General features: G+C 38.8%; 2 protein-coding genes across 3 annotated transcripts; one reads left to right on the forward strand and one right to left on the reverse strand.

Annotated features, from left to right (window-relative positions):
* Positions 1-2,522: 2,522 nt before the first annotated feature.
* On the reverse strand, positions 2,523-11,103 carry slc16a5b (solute carrier family 16 member 5b). The gene is made up of 5 exons (XM_082178575.1): positions 10,816-11,103; positions 9,064-9,478; positions 5,561-5,704; positions 4,597-5,460; positions 2,523-3,527 (listed from the first exon to the last, which is right to left on the reverse strand). The coding sequence occupies exons 2-5, from the start codon at positions 9,455-9,457 to the stop codon at positions 3,274-3,276; spliced, it is 1,656 nt and encodes a 551-aa protein (XP_082034701.1). The 5' UTR covers positions 9,458-9,478; positions 10,816-11,103; the 3' UTR covers positions 2,523-3,273.
* Positions 11,104-13,316: 2,213 nt separating this feature from the next.
* On the forward strand, positions 13,317-16,270 carry atp5pd (ATP synthase peripheral stalk subunit d). 2 transcript variants are annotated; one of them, XM_082180380.1, is made up of 6 exons: positions 13,317-13,428; positions 13,971-14,101; positions 15,208-15,304; positions 15,391-15,462; positions 15,758-15,820; positions 15,987-16,270. In XM_082180380.1, the coding sequence occupies exons 2-6, from the start codon at positions 13,980-13,982 to the stop codon at positions 16,116-16,118; spliced, it is 486 nt and encodes a 161-aa protein (XP_082036506.1). In that variant the 5' UTR covers positions 13,317-13,428; positions 13,971-13,979; the 3' UTR covers positions 16,119-16,270. The 2 variants fall into 2 exon arrangements, with proteins under 2 accessions (XP_082036506.1, XP_082036505.1); XM_082180379.1 differs by having other exon boundaries at positions 13,324-13,432.
* Positions 16,271-16,652: the final 382 nt, after the last annotated feature.

Consider the following 16,652-nt stretch of genomic DNA (forward strand, 5'->3'; position numbering starts at 1 on the left):
CCAATATGGGCAAATGAATCCACTTTCATGAATCTAAAAATTTGTCACAAAGGCTTTATAAATGGTTTCCACAAATTCATTCTGCTCGTGTTTCATGATTGAGGCCCTTTGTGTTCATCTGAAGAGAGGAAGTTTTATACAGTGGATATACAAGTCTCCTACACACCACTGTTTTGTGAGGTAAAAATGAAAACAAAGATTAATCCTATCAGAACTTTTGCACCTTTAATGTAAAAATTATACAAGCACGTATTAAAGGTTAGTTGGTATGCGCTTTTGAGTGATTCAGTATATGGCTTGAGAGAGTTTATCTTGCACAAGTCACAACTTGACTGCCCTCTTGTGGTTCTTAGAGACATTATTTGCACAGAGATATTTGCTATGCTTTGGAAAACCCTATCCTTTATTTGACCCTCAGTTCAAGTTTGAAAACCTGCACAAGCAGCCAAACATAGATAAAAGGTCAATATAGGCAGCATTGAGCTCTAGTTGACTCTTACACGTACATCTGGTCTTTTTGGTCCTGTTCACTTATTGGTCACTGACAATTTTTAACACTGAACATATTAGTGTTGTCACGATACCGGGATTTCCAACTTCAATATGATCCCTTGAAAAATATCGGTATTTGATACCACAGGGAAAACTGCCATATATACGATATATGGCAGTTTTCCCCGTGGTATTGAATATCAATTTTTTTTAAATCAAAATTATCAAAACTAATGTGAGATGACAAATTATTTGTATGGTGGTAGGTTATACCACCATACAATTTATCTCACTTTTTTTTGTTGATAATTTGGGTAATTTTGTTGTAATAGACACACAGCACAAGGAGGCTTTATTTGAATCATTGAACTAAAAAATGAAACAAATTGCAAACGATAGCACAAATAAATACAATAGAATGAAGAGACAAATGAAACAAACACGGCTTTACGTTTTTCATGATGAGTCGAACAGTATTCAGGTAAGAAATTCTACAAAAATGAAAGTAATCAAATGCAAAATAACACTTGATAGTTTCCGTTGTAAAAATTAAACAAGGATTAATGCTTGCAATTAAAGTTCAGTATGATTTGTCTCTGTCTTTTCTTTTATCAACATGACACTTTAAAGTCGACATGAAATCAAAATTTACCCTATTTACTTTGTTAGTGCATATTACTAGCCTTGTGGTGAACAATTAATCCGTGCAAGTTAATACACAGAAAATAATTGTTTGCCGTGGTCATCTTTAATCAAAGTCTGAAAAGTTACTTCCGGTCAGGAATGGCGTTCCTTTTCTGATGACGTCAGTTTGACGGCTTGGGTTGAAAACGCTTAACCACTCCCCCTCAAACCGTTAGTCTGCTATGAGCAGAGATGGAGAGGAGGAGCGCTAGAGTAAAACCCTGCCCTCTGTTCAATATTCCGTTTCACTGGGAAATACGTCACAACACTGGAGAAAAGTCATTTGCAACTTCTGGTTCACGGGGACTTTAATGCACAGATCCAATATACTGTTACACAACGTGCCTTTTCTCTCAACTATTTACGTTCCAAAACTGACTGTATTTACATATACTCGGCAAGACGGCATTTTGTATGTATTTGACTGTTTAATTGCACTAAGCCACGAAAAAGTAGTCAATTTGGTACTCGTGAGCTGTTTGAGAGGCGGCTTTATGAGAGCGCAACTTGTATTGAGAGCGAAACCTGCGGGAATGAGTAAAATTATGCGCAAGCACTATTGTAACAGGAGGCGGGTGTGTGTCAAACTGTAAACTCGCCGTCTGAGAAAAGACTGCAGAAAAGGAGCATTAGAACCGTTTCAGATATTTCAGTATCAATACATATGGAAATATTATTTTTGACAACACTATTATATAAAGTAGGACATCGTAAATTGCGACGGAACTTTGCGCGAACGAACTACGAACATCCAAAAACAACGCTGTGTGCTGGCCTAAGTGCGCTTGATGTTTATGTGCATATGGTGGTATTATTGTTCTTTTTTTTTTTTTTTCAGCTAAGAACTTACAAAGAGCTTACGTATAAAGGAGTCAAAACAGCGCAGGAATTCCTCCGTTACACACAAATGAAGAACTGCTGCAAGAAGATGTGATTCTAAAGCATGTACCGAACTGTAATTGTTACATCCACCACTGGACTCCTGTACTTTTGCATTGTAAAGTTCATTTCCCAGTGTGCTTTGCCTGTGCTCGTGATTGTTGTGATTACATTCAGCTGTCTTGTAATGTTAATGTTTCCCTTTATAAGCCCTTGTGTTTCCTGTGTTCTTTGTCATGCCTTTTCTTTTGTGGGATGTTGTGTTGTCTCTCAGTTTTGCTCACAGGTTATCTGGATTTTCTTGTATTTGATTGGTTGTTTTGTTTGATATTATTCTATCAAATTTCCACTGCACTTGGATCCGGCCTTCTCTCGTCTCTGAGAGCTCGACGTAACGGTAATGAGCAACATAACTTGAATATTATGCTTGACTCTGAGCATCTGTCCTTTTTTAGGGTCGCACATCACATCCAGTTTTTGGTTAGTTTAGATGCCTTTGGTCCATGTTGCGATCATATTTCAGATGAACCACACTATAGAGTTCATTTGGAAGCTGAAATGTGGTTCTTGGTCTGCTTGTTCGGTGCACACCAGGGTTCAGACAGCGTTCACACCTTCAAATAATCACACTAAGAAAGCAATCGCACTAGAGTTAGTTTCAAACCAGACCTGCCAAGTGTGAACACCCAACTATGGCACAACTGGAGGAATGTGCCATTTTTTTTTCCTCTACAGCGTGATTTGACTACAGAAGAGCAAGCACAAAGAGCGCTTAGTTAAGGAAAACTGAGACCACACAATTGCATACATTTTCTTTAATACATACAAATATATAAATAACTTACTGATTTTAAAAAGCAGTGTCTATACAAAAAAATTTTTTTATAAGATCTAACATTTATCATTTAAGGCATCTAGAAATAATGATAATAAAAAAACACTCATTGCATGACCCTGCCTTGCAAATGTTTTTTGTGAGATAATCTGAAGTGATAACAGTTCCATATGGCACTTTGAAAAGTTAGACCTGCAATTATGGTCCGATCCTTTTACTACAGAAGTCCAGGAAATGGCATGCTTTATCTCTTGTGTACATAATCTATGGCAAATACATCTGATTGTCCACCAATAATAGGAGGATGGGTAAATACTAGGAGACTTAAGGTAAAAATGAATAGCCTGCGGTAAAATGCACTCAAGGTGGTGTCTTGGCACACATCACACATCAGTCTCTCTGTCTCTGTCATTCTTACTATGCAAAGGCACTGGACTATAATCACAGTCTATGGTCATCTTAATGCTTGGCTTCAGTGTATTAGTGTCTTTATGAGTGGAGGAGCTCTTAACCTCTCTGTCTTTCTTTCTGTCCAGCCAATAGAAGGACAGCATGATGAAGAGACCAGCTGTGGACCCGGTTATGCTGCAGGCAAAGAACACATAGGCGTATTGCCTAGTGGCGTCAACCAGGATTCCTGTATAAAAAAAAATTTAAAATCATAATAAGCCACATACATTACTTTTAAGTTGATCCCTGAAATAGAGTGAACTGGCCATTTCTCAATGGCCTTTTTTCGCCCAGAAGCATTTTCCCATTCATTTTCTCCATGTGCATTTGGTAGCCGTTGACTTCCATAGTCAATAAATCAAAAAATACTTTGGAAGTCAACGGCTACCATCAACTGTCTGGTTACCGACTTTCTATAAAATATTTTCTTTTGTGTTCAACAGAAAAAAGAAACTCATATACAGGTTTGGAACAACATGAGGATGATTTTTTTTTAAATATAATTCAGGGATGTGTAAAATATGTAATTTCAGGGAAGAAAAAATAATACAGACATAATTGAAATGCAGGACACTGCTTACTTCTTGCAGGACGCAGGAACAAAGCTCCTAATTTCAGGACTGTCACCCTACTCTAGGGAGCGTTTTTGCTCATGCAAGACCAACTCCTATTTATGAAGAAATGGCAAAATTTGCTTGACAAACTCGCATTTAAATAACATTTTATTTAACATGAGCTGTCTCATAAAGGTTGTTTCTTACGCTCAAGTAGCATTAAAAGTCCTAAAAGCTTGCTATGGGAACCGCAGCTTTAACAACAGCTACTGTGACGCAATGACTTTATCAATTGGCGATTGGCTCTTTTATTTAGAAGGCGGGACTTATCCGCCATATTGCACGTTACAGTTTCTCCCATTCGTAGCAATACGAGTGAACAGTCTTGGTATATCTATAGTCTTTGATATAGTGCATGAGTTGGGAGTCTACATAGTGCATTAGAGGAACTACATTTATGTTATTTGTTGTTGTTGTTGTTGTTCCTTTAGGAGCTTGAGAGCTCATTGTAATTGTTTCATGGAAAAGAGCACCATGTAAAGTGTAAGTACTTCCAAAAATAATCATATGAGTTTAAAACAACATGAGGGTGAATTTTTGTTGGCCTTGACAAATACACGCAGGCATTCTGCTTTCACCCACTAATAAATGTAGTACGTCAAACGAACATCAGAGACATCAACTGTAGAAACATTACATCACCTGCTAATGGTGGGCCGAGCAGTAGCATGATGCTCTCCATAATGCTGATGAGGCCCAGGGCGGATGGGAAACGGCTCATCTCGACCGTGTCCATAAGTACGGTGAACAACAAGGAGCCAACAAGGCTCATAGAAAACCCAAACACTATAACATACGCCAGCAGTACTGAAAAACTCGTTCCTATCCCACAGATGCAGTTGCTCAACCCATTGATCAGCACCGCCGTGGCAAACAGGTAGGCAAAGCAATGGCTTCCTCGGAAACGAGGCAACCCGAAAACCAGCGCCGTCGCGGGCCGAACGATGATGTTGATCAATCCGAGGATGGCCATCAGTAGAGCGGCCCGGTCTTGCTCCATACCGTACGCGGTGGCATAGGGAACCAGGTAAACCAGGGGCACCACGAAGCCCAGCATCATCCAGGACACCCCAAGAGCATAGGCACAGAAGTAAGGGTTACTGCACAGCAGGTCAAAAGCCATGTGTCTGCGCAGGAAAGGCATGACGGTGGAGAGAGTGGCCCGTAGGCGGCCCTTCAGACCCTCTCTTTCCTGATGAACGGAAAGGCAATTGGTTTTGAGGAGGTGATTGTCCGTAGATCCGGTTCTGGCTTCTGTCTTTGGTTTGGCCCCAAGGGGGCGCATCACGGCCCCACAAACGCAACAGTTCAGCAGAACCCCTCCCAGCACCAGAAAACTGCCCCGCCAACCGAAGCTGCTGAGCAGATAGTTGGCCAGCAATGGTAGGGTGCTCAGCCCGAGGGCAGTGCCAGTGGAAGACAGAGCGTTGGCGAAAGCCCTGCGACGCACAAAGTAGTAGCCCATCATGGTGATCGATGGCTGGAAAGACAAAGAGAATCCCATTCCTGAAGGAAAGATGATAATTCAGTCCATTTCATGTGGTTCATCCTACTGAGCAAGAATTATTTTCACACCACTGTTTCTGCGAAGGTAATATATACCCACCTGTGATGATGCCAGCAGTGATATATAGCTCTACCATTGTCTGTGCAAATGAGCTGGCTGCCATTCCCAGTCCGCTCAGGATCCCGCCGATGATTATTGTTGCACGGCAACCGTAGCGTTCCACAAGAACACTACATAAGGGGCCTACGGAAAGACAATGGCATTGTAATATGAACAATAATGAACATGGTTGGTCACGGTGTGCGCACAACAGCTGCATTGACTTACAGATGGTCCTGTTTAATGTCCTCACGCTCACACATATGCAGATGATGACAAACAATCGTGTGTGTTTTTTCACCCAAACCACTGGCTATTTACATTTGGTATTAAAACATTATATATATATGCAAATTACAGTTCATTCGTTGTATTTGAAAGGCTTTGACAGAAATGTTTAAATTTGATTATGGAATTAGGCTGCCATTTCAATGAAGTAATATTGTACTGCCCTCCTGAACATGGGCTGGATTTATACGGACACCGCCGCATGGTTAGAGAGTCAGACTGGTAACCCGAAGGTCATGGGTCCGATTCTCTATACCGGCAGGAAGTGACTGAAGTGCTCTTGAGCAAGGCACCAAACCCCCAATCACTCCCCGGGCGCCACAGCAAAAATGGCTGCCCACTGCTCCGGGTGTTGTGTGTGTGTGGGTTCACTACTAAGGACAAAGTATGGGTTACCGTTGCCCCTACGTCATGTCACTTCATGACATGCTGGAGGGGGGAAAGATGCATATCATGACCACAAATGAAGTATTCGCTGACTAAATTTGTAACATTTTTCAGAACATTGTGGCCCTGTGCTGACTGTTATTAAACTTACATCACTATTCACATCTTGGTCCCTTTTGAAAAAGTGCACTTAATTGCCCGTACGAAAATAAGTATACTTCAAGATCATTTTATTAAGTATACTAATATCAATGTAGTAGTAATATACTTGTACTGTAAGTGTACTACTTTATTTCAATGCTACTTGAAACTAAATTGGCCCACTTTTTAGTGTATACTTATAGTGTATAAAAGTGAGTATACTTTAAGTGTAACAGAAGTAAACGTTTGTACTGCAACCATACTACAAGTGAACTTACAGACCTTATGCACGAGAGAAACAAGCGCGCAGCCATCTTTAGAAATTTGTCTATGAATTTCCATTTTTGCGGTAGCACTGTATATTTCTATGGCCTCGCTGTCGAAGAGGATTTAGCTGGTGAAGTGGATTTACTTATTGTAAAGTTGACAAAAGTTAGCATGAGCATTCAAATATAAATTACATCAAGTACATTTTAGTTCGCTATAAATGTCAGTATTAAACAATATTAAACACAACATTTTTAGTAAGTAATTAGTCATTTATAATGGAATCTTTTTTTATAGTGATCCTCCTGGTCCTGCCCCAAACTCACGCCATTGGTTGACATGTTGACACGACTCAAACAAACAGAGCAATGTCCTGAAATTTTTTACTTTTCATGAAACAAGCCTATAAGGCTAACTTAGAGCTGTCTTTGCACATTAATCTGGGATAATAAAAAAACAACACACTTTTAGAAAGCTATTTTATCGATTGAGTTATACCTAAGTGGGTATCATATCAAGAGGGAAAATGAGTGTCACACAAAATATCATACTTTTGCCCCTTTTCCTTTTGTTTGTAAAACGAGAAACTTGATTTGATGAGACACTTTGCACCCACTGAGCACAGCAGTAAGTATAGTGCAAATTACTTCAAGCTCTTTAAAACCCCAAGAGAGATTGAACATTTGCACCGCTTAAATGAATGCTTTAGGTGTCACGGCACTGTGTGAAAATAAACCAATCGCGATCACCTTAACATTGTCTTTGGCGCTAACTTGGACAAAGACAAATAAACATTTCTCACAGAAGAACAATGGCATATTGGCTGTTCCAGAGCCAGATCAGCAATATAATAGCAATAGCAACCTCCTGCCTGACTCAGAGCTGACTGTCCCTATGAAGTGTTCACAACTCCCTGCACACTCAGCAAAGCAATATATGTATATGTTCACTACAGTTCACAAAATGATTGTGCATATACACCGTTTGTATATTCTACTGTTATGTAACCCATGCTAATGGATTGTAATATGTGCATAGTGTACTTTGAACTGCTGCTGCCTAGAAACGAATACTGAGCTGCATTAAGCCGAATAAAAATGCCAGTCCCCAAATCCTTTTCTCCACGTCAGCTATTTTTTGAGTTGGACCGTAATGACTGGATGGATTTCCCTGTGAAGGGATATAACACTTGTTTCTAATGCAGCGTCCTGACTGAGCATGTGTGCTCCTTACGATTAAGAATCACACTTAAATGGCTAGTTCACCCAAAAATGGAAAATTATTCCTTAATTTACTCACCCTCAAGCCATCCTAGGTGTACATGACTTTCTTCTTTCAGCCAAACACAATTGGAGTTGAAAAATATCCTGGCTCTTCCTAGCTTTATAATGGGAGTGAATGGTACCTGAGATTTTGAAGCTCAAAAAAGTGCATCCATCCATCATGAAAGTAATCCATACGACTCCAGGGGGTTCATAAAGGCCTTCTGAAGCGAAGCGATGCATTTTTGTAAGAAAAATATCCACATTTATAACTTTATAATCTATAATCACTGGCTTCTGGCTGTAGGCAAGTCTAGTTCCCGACGGATGATGTACTGATGAACGCGGAAGCACAGAGGAAAGAGCAAAACAAAACACCGGTCATGAATTAGAAGTCTAAAATTTGAATTTTTAAAGAGAAATGTTGGAAGAGCTTGAGTTTGTTGCTCAGCCCTATTAGTTTGAACCGCGAGAGGCGTCGACTCTCACCTAAGATTACGCTACGCATACATCCTATGACATGCGTCGGGTCAAAGGTCACTCTTCCGCTGGAACTAGACTCGCGTACGGCCGATACCGCAACCCAGTGATTATAGTTTATAAAGTTATAAATATGGATATTTTTCTTACAAAAACGCAACGCTTCGCTTCAGAAGGTCTTTATTAAACTCCCTATGGATTACTTTTATGATGGATGGATGCGCTTTTTTGGGCTTCAAAAAACAATACTCCCATTATAAAGCTTGGAAAAGCCAAGATTTGTTTTAATATAACTCTGATTGTGTTTTTTTCTGAAACAAAGAAAGTATACATACACCTAGGATGGCTTGAGGGTGAGTAAATTATGGGATAATACAATTTTTTGGGTGAACTAACCCTAAGAACTTGAGTACAGTCCCTGAGTTCAAGAGCACTGGAAGTGAACAGACCACCGCTGTCATCCTCTGACCTCTGTGCCTGTTTATGTTTCATGTTATGAAACAGATCAGTGTTGCACAACTGATTAGTACAGTAACTTGATAGAAGTGTTTTTCAGATACTGTATCTGACCCTGTGGTGAGGGTGAATGCGGGAGCGCCGTGAGGATTGCGTCACAAAGCGCGGATGAACTAATGGATCAAATGCATGAATCGGTTAGTATCAGAGAACCCTCCCTACCGCCTGCATGCAGAACTGCCATCATGATAGCTGGCACCCATGACGTCTCAGTGTTGCTGGCTTGGAAGTCGTTCTGCAAGTCTGTGTAAAATATCCCGATGCACGAAGGGAAAGCCAGAGTCAAGGCTAAGACCAGAACGGTAGCAGCGACGACCACCCAGCCCCAGCCACCCTCGGGCGCCACATGGCCACTGTCCTCCGGCCCTGCAGAGGAATGATGCTGCACCTCTGGAAAAGTGGAGGATTCCTCTTCCTGGTGGTCCGGCTCCTCTGACTCACAGCTGGCCGTCTCTGCCGGGCCAGAATCTGTTTCTACGGCCCGCAGAGAGGACGTCCTGGCAGCATCAGCCCTGTTTGACTGCAGGGTCTGATGAATCTCTGCACCCTCCGTCATTGTGTCTCCTCACTCAAGTGCCTATGGGATTAGACAACAAGCTAATTATCATCCTTTTTACAATACTATCTAAAAAAAAAAAAACATCTCCTTAAATAGTATTTTTCTTGTTTATATTACTAGAGGTTGATTATAAGCACTTGTTTTGCATGCAGTAAACTTCTCTGGTTTTAAATCACCATGGAAATCGTCACATTCAGCCACAAAACCCTGTTTGTTCTGTGGGATTGAGTGCTGAGTAACTTGATATTCTTCTTTAGATTCATGTTTGTGTCAAACACTGAAAGCCAAATTCTCCTGTGACTATGCAAAACAAAAAAAAATGGAAAAAAATAATATAAATATATTTTTCATTATTTTAATCATTTTCAGTTACAGTGTTTGAGGCATATTATATTATATTATATTATATTATATTATGGCTGTGTAAATATAAGTATTTAATTTGCCATTAAGGTTAGGATTATATCTATTAGCATTGTGTGCATATACATTTAGAATATTTTTTTCATTATTTTAATTAAATACATTTTACAATGTTGCATTTTTTATTCACATGATATTTTAATATTATATTTGTATTATAATAAATTACATTATATCATGGCTGTGTATAGGCTATAAATATTTTTTCAATATTTTATTTTGTTATTGGTTAAGTCTATTATACCATTGTGTCTATTTATCTTAGGGTTTCTGCATTTTTGCCCTTTTCATTTACATTTTTGAACATATGGTGCATTAAGTGCATTAGTCAAAACATTTAAATCGTCTTAGTCTTCTGTAGTAGCCTATATATTTCAATCTGACTGTCAATTTTAATCTCAAATTCTCCTCACTTCGAAAACAGATTTTTATTATTATTCTGTTCATATAGGCTAATGAGTCTACTTTTCACCGGCAGCATCACGCGCATAGCCTTTACCGCGAGATCAGCTCCTGAACAGCACCGGTAATCCGCACCTGTTGCGAAAGTAAAAAAAAAAAATTATGCGTCTCTATATTTCATATTTTGTTCACTGCATGAGAGCGGTTTGACAAGCTAAAACTTGCACGCGCCGCAGGTTATCGTTTTTTTATTTATTTTTATTTTTTTGGCACAGTAGCCTAATTCATTTAATCATGCAAAAAACTGCCTTGACTCCCTGAAACACGAGATAAATTTCCTAGATGATCGGAAATCTCACCTTTAAACCACCCATCCTAATGATAACGCAAACAAAGCTGAGATAAAGAGATAAAGACACCACACCTGCTCTTTTCATCCGTCATGAAGTCACCCGCACCATCAACTCTAATAAAGCAGCCAGCAGGGTATTAATATGTCCTTCTGAATACATTATATGTTTTTTCCTCACCTTTAGTACGTAGAGGTACGTAGAGGTGCACCTTTAGTACGTTTACATCTGTGCTTGACGTTAAGTGGTCCTCCTCCGCGTTTGCTGCTGTTGACCAGTCGCGCGCCCTCTGGCCCGAGCGTGACCCGCGCGAGTGAACGGCGGCGCGCACTGAGTGAGTGCTGCGCGCGGTAGACGGGATTAGAGAGAGCTCGTGACAGTACTTTGTCAACTCCATCATGATTTCTTCATCACTGCCCCTTTACCACGCTATTTACTCTGACGTAATAAAATGACGTTCTCGCCAATTTCAGCCACGTCGATGCGTATGGCCAAAGACCATTATGAGGTCTTTATAAAACATTGTTCTCGATGTAGTCCTTCTGACCACTAGGGGTAGGTTGTAGCCTATATATAAGTAGGCTACACCTTGTCAGTTCATTCTTTTAATCCAATCTATCATTTCACTAGCCTATTTTATTATTTAATTGTGAGAAGAACAAGTTTTGGTTTTGCTGATGAGTGGGTGTATTTTGTGCATTGACTGACAAGCTATTTCAATAGGCTTTCCATATTGGGTGACATAAACGGAAAGGGGTCCGTTTCGTGGAATAAGCCAGAGAGTCAACAAGTCACAGAAACAGTCACAGGTGATATTTAAGACATTTTGACTGTCACGGGTCAAACTGGCTTTGCCTTATTAGAAAACTTGTGTCATTCACTTCTTAGAAATATGTTAGTCAAGATATCATAGGCACTTCAAAAAAGTCTGCATACTCCACAAAAGACGAAAGACGTCAAAAAGCGAGATCAAGTCAAGTGCTTTTACTGATAAAAAAAGGCAAACGTTTCGGTAGTGTAGCCTACTTAGAGTGCTAAAATAATACATAAATTATAAGAATGAAGTTGTTGACTTAAAGAATACTAACAACAAGTATACTTACAGTATAAAACTACTACAGCTGGTTTACTGAGAGTGTACTTCAAAGTGTACTTTCATTAACTAAAAATGTGCTAAAAGTATTTGACTAGTAAACTATCAGTATACCTATATGTTTACTTGTAGTATAGTTGCAGTAAAAACAGTACTCGAAGTGTAGTACTTTTACACTTAAAGTATATTTAAATTATACTTTTATAAATTAAAAAAGTGGGCCAGTAAGTAAAACTACATTTAAAAGTAGGCTATACTTCTAGCACATTGAAATTAGTATACTTACCACATAAAGTATACTTAAAATATACTTGAACTTTACTTAAGTATGCTTAATAAAATGAACTTGAATGCTTATTTTATGTAAGGGTCTTCTATTATCCAATTAGGACTACTGTAACAGCTAATTAGATTTTTATGTTGTGTTGTGTTGTATTTTGGGGAAATGTTGGCTACTTCATATGGAGTACCTCGTTGACCTTTAGCATAACCATAAAATTTACCATGGTAATGAAAATAACAAGAGCATGGATGCTGTCGAACTTGAGGGTAGCTGAAATTGATCAAGCGAGCTCTATGTAGAATTCAGAAACGATTGTTTAGCGACACCGGTGGCCGTTAAGTGAACTGCAGACACCAACTTATTGCTCGTGCTCGCACTCCTGCAAACTTAACGTGGCCTATAATTTACAATTATTTATTTAATACATTTTTTATTTATTTTTTTTAGAAAAATAACTAGATGTACCGCATGGCGGTACAAAATATGACCGCCGCTCAGGCCTGCACTGGCTTTCCACAAAAATAAATGTGTGTGTGTGTGTGTGTGTGTGTGTGTGTGTGTGTGTGTGTGTGTGTGTGTGTGTGTGTGTGTGTGTGTGTGTGTGTGTGTGTGTGTGTGTCTGTGCGTGTATGTATGCGTGCGTATATGTGTGTGCGCGTGTGTGTTTGTGTGTGTGTGTCTGTGCATGTGGATTTGTATGTGTGTGTATGGGTGTGTGTCTGTGCGTGTGGATGTCAGTGTGTGTGCATGCTTCCGTTTGTTTGTATTCCTGCATGTGTGTGTGTGACAGTATCAACCTAAACCAGCAACCCTTCGCTCAACACCACCATCTACAGGCCGATGAGTGTACAGTCACTAAATGTGCACATAAATGAATTTATTTTATACCCCCCCATGGATGAAATTCTACGAAACTTAGCATACCCCCAGAGGATGGGGGGGAGTGTTGTAAATAAATAAATAATACTTCTAAATAAATAGGCCTACATCTACAGTACAACACAGTGATATAGTGAGTAGAAAAAAATTGAATAATGTAACATAATATAAACTAAATATTCTCCAAATACTATAGTCTATTTTACACGTTTATAATAGTAGTTTTCACAGTATAGCCTACATTTGGTCTTTACACATAAAAATATATAACTTCCTTTTAAATTTTAGGATGGGGTCCATGATGCATCTATTCTAAAGGATTGAAATCCTCTGTTTTAAGGTGAGCTGAAAGCGACAAACTGACAAGTCTACTATTGAGTCGACATGCAAGTCTACTATCGAGTGGACCCGCAAGTCTGCTGCAGCTTTTCTCCAGTCCGCTGGGTGTCAGTAACGAGCGCTGCGTTCTTAACCGCGCTTCCGCTCTCCGGCGGCGGCCATCACGCTTCTGTCATTGCAGCGGCTTGATCCTTGAGCAGTGAGTATGTGTCGAAAATCCAGTCATTTATTAAATAACACAGCGCCCGATTGTTTTTACTCGATTAAACCACGAATACAAGTCTTTATCTTTCATGTTTATAAGAAATGTTGCGGTTTTGCGGTGGTTATTTTTGTCTTTATCTCATATAATCCGGACGCTGACCTTGTCTTGTCGACTTGTGTGCATTAGTGAAGGCTTTACATCTCAGTTGTTCTTATAAACCTAATTTCTGTAATAAAAATAGAAAACAGTGACACTTTTTAGTTATAAATACTGTTTAAATGCGAAAACAGTGTTTTAATATGCTACATTGGAGCCATCTGGCTAGTGTCCTATATGTTGGTATTCTGTGACTGATCATATGTAGGCTACATTTTGAATGTATGTATTGTATGTGGAAAACAATCATTATTATGTGCTTGGCTTCACAATTATATGTTTTCTTAAAGTCAGACTTGACTGACTGGAACCTCTTAGCTTAACTTGTGAAAGATCTTTGTTATTCTTAATAACCATAACTTCCTAAAATGTTTTGACAGGAGTAAAAGATGGCAGGCCGACGTGTAGCTGTAAAGGCCATTGACTGGCTGGCTTTTGCGGAGAGGGTCCCACCGAACCAGAGAGCCATGTTCAACAGCTTGAAGACCCGCAGTGACTCCATCACAGCCAAGTGAGTCTCTACATCACTGCATATGAAGGACATGAACTGCACAATCTCCAGCATGTAGTTTATACAGGAGTGATGGAAGCTAATGGTTTTAAAGGTATGCTGGATTTATGTTTTGAACCCAGTATGGGGTGATCCATAAGCCATCATCATTGTGCCCTTGAGCAAAACACCATAGGTCAGGTGCAGGTCAATGGACAAGCTGGCTAAACTTCGCTGAAGCTGTGATGCATAAATAGCAATTCTTGTTTCTCATGATAATGAATCAGTATCTCTGGTTCTTGTTTATTTATTTATTTTTTAAAAGTTTTATATGCTTATACATGTATTGTAAAAACAGTACTATTGTGAAGTATTATTTCCATTTAAAAGAACTCTTTTCTATGTGAATATATTGTAAAATGTCATTTATTCTTGTGATCAAAGCTGAATTTTCAGCATCATTACTCCAGTCTTCAGTGTCACATGATCCTTCAGAAATTATTCTAATATGATGACTTGATGAACATTTCTGATTATTATCAATGTTGAAAACAGTTGTGCTGTGTAATATTTTTTTGTGGAAATCATGATGCATTATTTTCAGTATTCTTTGATGGAAAAAAAGTTCAACATAACATTTATATTAAATATAAATGTTTTGTATCAATTTCTTGTGTTCAATATAAAACTATAAAAAAAATAATAATTGTGCTTTCTTTTTTAAATAGTGTCTGTCTGTACAAATTATTTGATAAGAATTAGAATGATTTCTGAAGGATCATGTGACACTGAAGACTGGAGTAATGATGCTGAAAATGTGGCTTTGCATCAGAGGAATAAATTACATTTTACAATATTCATATAGAAAAGAGTTATTTTAAATGGAAATAATACTTCACAATATTACAGTTTTTTTTTATTTTTTATTTTTTTCTTACTGTAAATAAATGCAGCCTTGGTGAGCATAAGAGGCTTTTTTTATAAAATAAAAACATTTAAAAATTAATTCTGACTGTCAAAGTTTTTAGATATAGAAATGTTTTATATCAGTCAAGTCAACAAGTATATTATTGCCTCCATAGATATATTAGTCCAGCTAATGTGTACTGAACCATGTTTACTTGCAGACTTGCTTCCTTGCCAGAGAAACCGGCTCCCATTGACTGGAGTTACTACAAAACAGTTGTGGCCAAAGCCGGCATGGTGGATGAGTTTGAGAAGAAGGTGAGACCCAGTGATTTCTCTCTGACCCCATCTCTTCTTCTGCAGTGTGTCTTATGTTCTCTGTCTTCCCGTCTCTCTGTCTCCAGTTCTCTGTGTTGACGGTCCCTGAGCCAGTGGACACTCAGACTGCAAAGATTGATTCCCTGGAGCAGGATTCTGTGAGTCTCTCTTCATACTTCAGTTTTTCTTCTCTCCAGGAGATGTTTTAGATCAAACGCCGCTCCTGGAGGGCCAATGCGTCAGTGAACTTTTAAGTCCTAATGCAAATGAAAGATTGAAGAGATCAGAGTTTTGAATCAAACTAGCTAATTGTAATGGGCAGGTCAAGGTGTCATTCTGAAAATGCAGGGAGTTTTACTGTACCTGGTCAAATTCAGGGCGTTATTCTCTTTTATTTAAAAAAAATTTAAATTTTTAGACATATCCTTATGTTGTGTCTCTTGATGTATTCAGAACAAAACTGCAGCTGCTTACTTGGAAGCATCTAAAGCTCGTATCGCAGAGTACGAGAAAGGGGTAAGTTCAACCTGCACACCATCGCTGTCACATTATGAGCGCTGAACTTATTACAGAACCAAAGGTTTTCCATAATACTCATGTATTAAATAATTGTGATTTGATCAAATTCACAAGTATGAAGCATTTCAATGATTTTCCCTCTCTGATTGTTTGTCCTTGGCAGCTTGAGAAGTTCAGGAACATGATTCCTTTCGACCAGATGACCATAGAGGATCTCAACAACACCTTCCCGGAGACCAAGCTGGACAAGGAAAAATATCCATACTGGCCATACAAGCCTATCGCCGACCTGTAATTTATTAGCAACACCCCAGAGCTTCAGTAATGAATCTTTACGAGTCTATAGTCTGGTCTGAGTAATGCTTCTGCTGTAGAAGTGATTCCAATCGTGAAATAACTCATAACTGTTTTATTTGTGAATGAAAATAAAAATTGTTTAAATAATGACTTTTTGCACAGTATTTTGGATCAGAAGTATCCTACTATTGCTAATAGTAGGGGTGGGCAGATCGAGGCTTCGATGAACACTGAAACAGTTGAAGCAAATGTGACGTGTTGAGGCTTTGAATCAATCTGACACCCGTCTCCACGGTGACCCCTAGTGGTCAGAACAGTGTAAATGCAACAAAAACACCAGGCCAAACATGCATAAAAACACCTTTTACAAATCGATTGCAAATTTATTATTGAAAGAAATCTTTCAAATGCAATTATCTAATCATCCTATAAGATTATCAAGTGTTTATATGTTATTTTATCAGTTGTCATGGTTTGTTCTATGAATGGCTCTGCGAAACAGGCCAACAAGAGACTATTAAAGGATTAGTTC

The sequence above is a fragment of the Leuciscus leuciscus genome (genome assembly GCF_965113295.1).
Source record: "Leuciscus leuciscus genome assembly, chromosome: 1".
Taxonomy (NCBI): domain Eukaryota; kingdom Metazoa; phylum Chordata; class Actinopteri; order Cypriniformes; family Leuciscidae; genus Leuciscus; species Leuciscus leuciscus.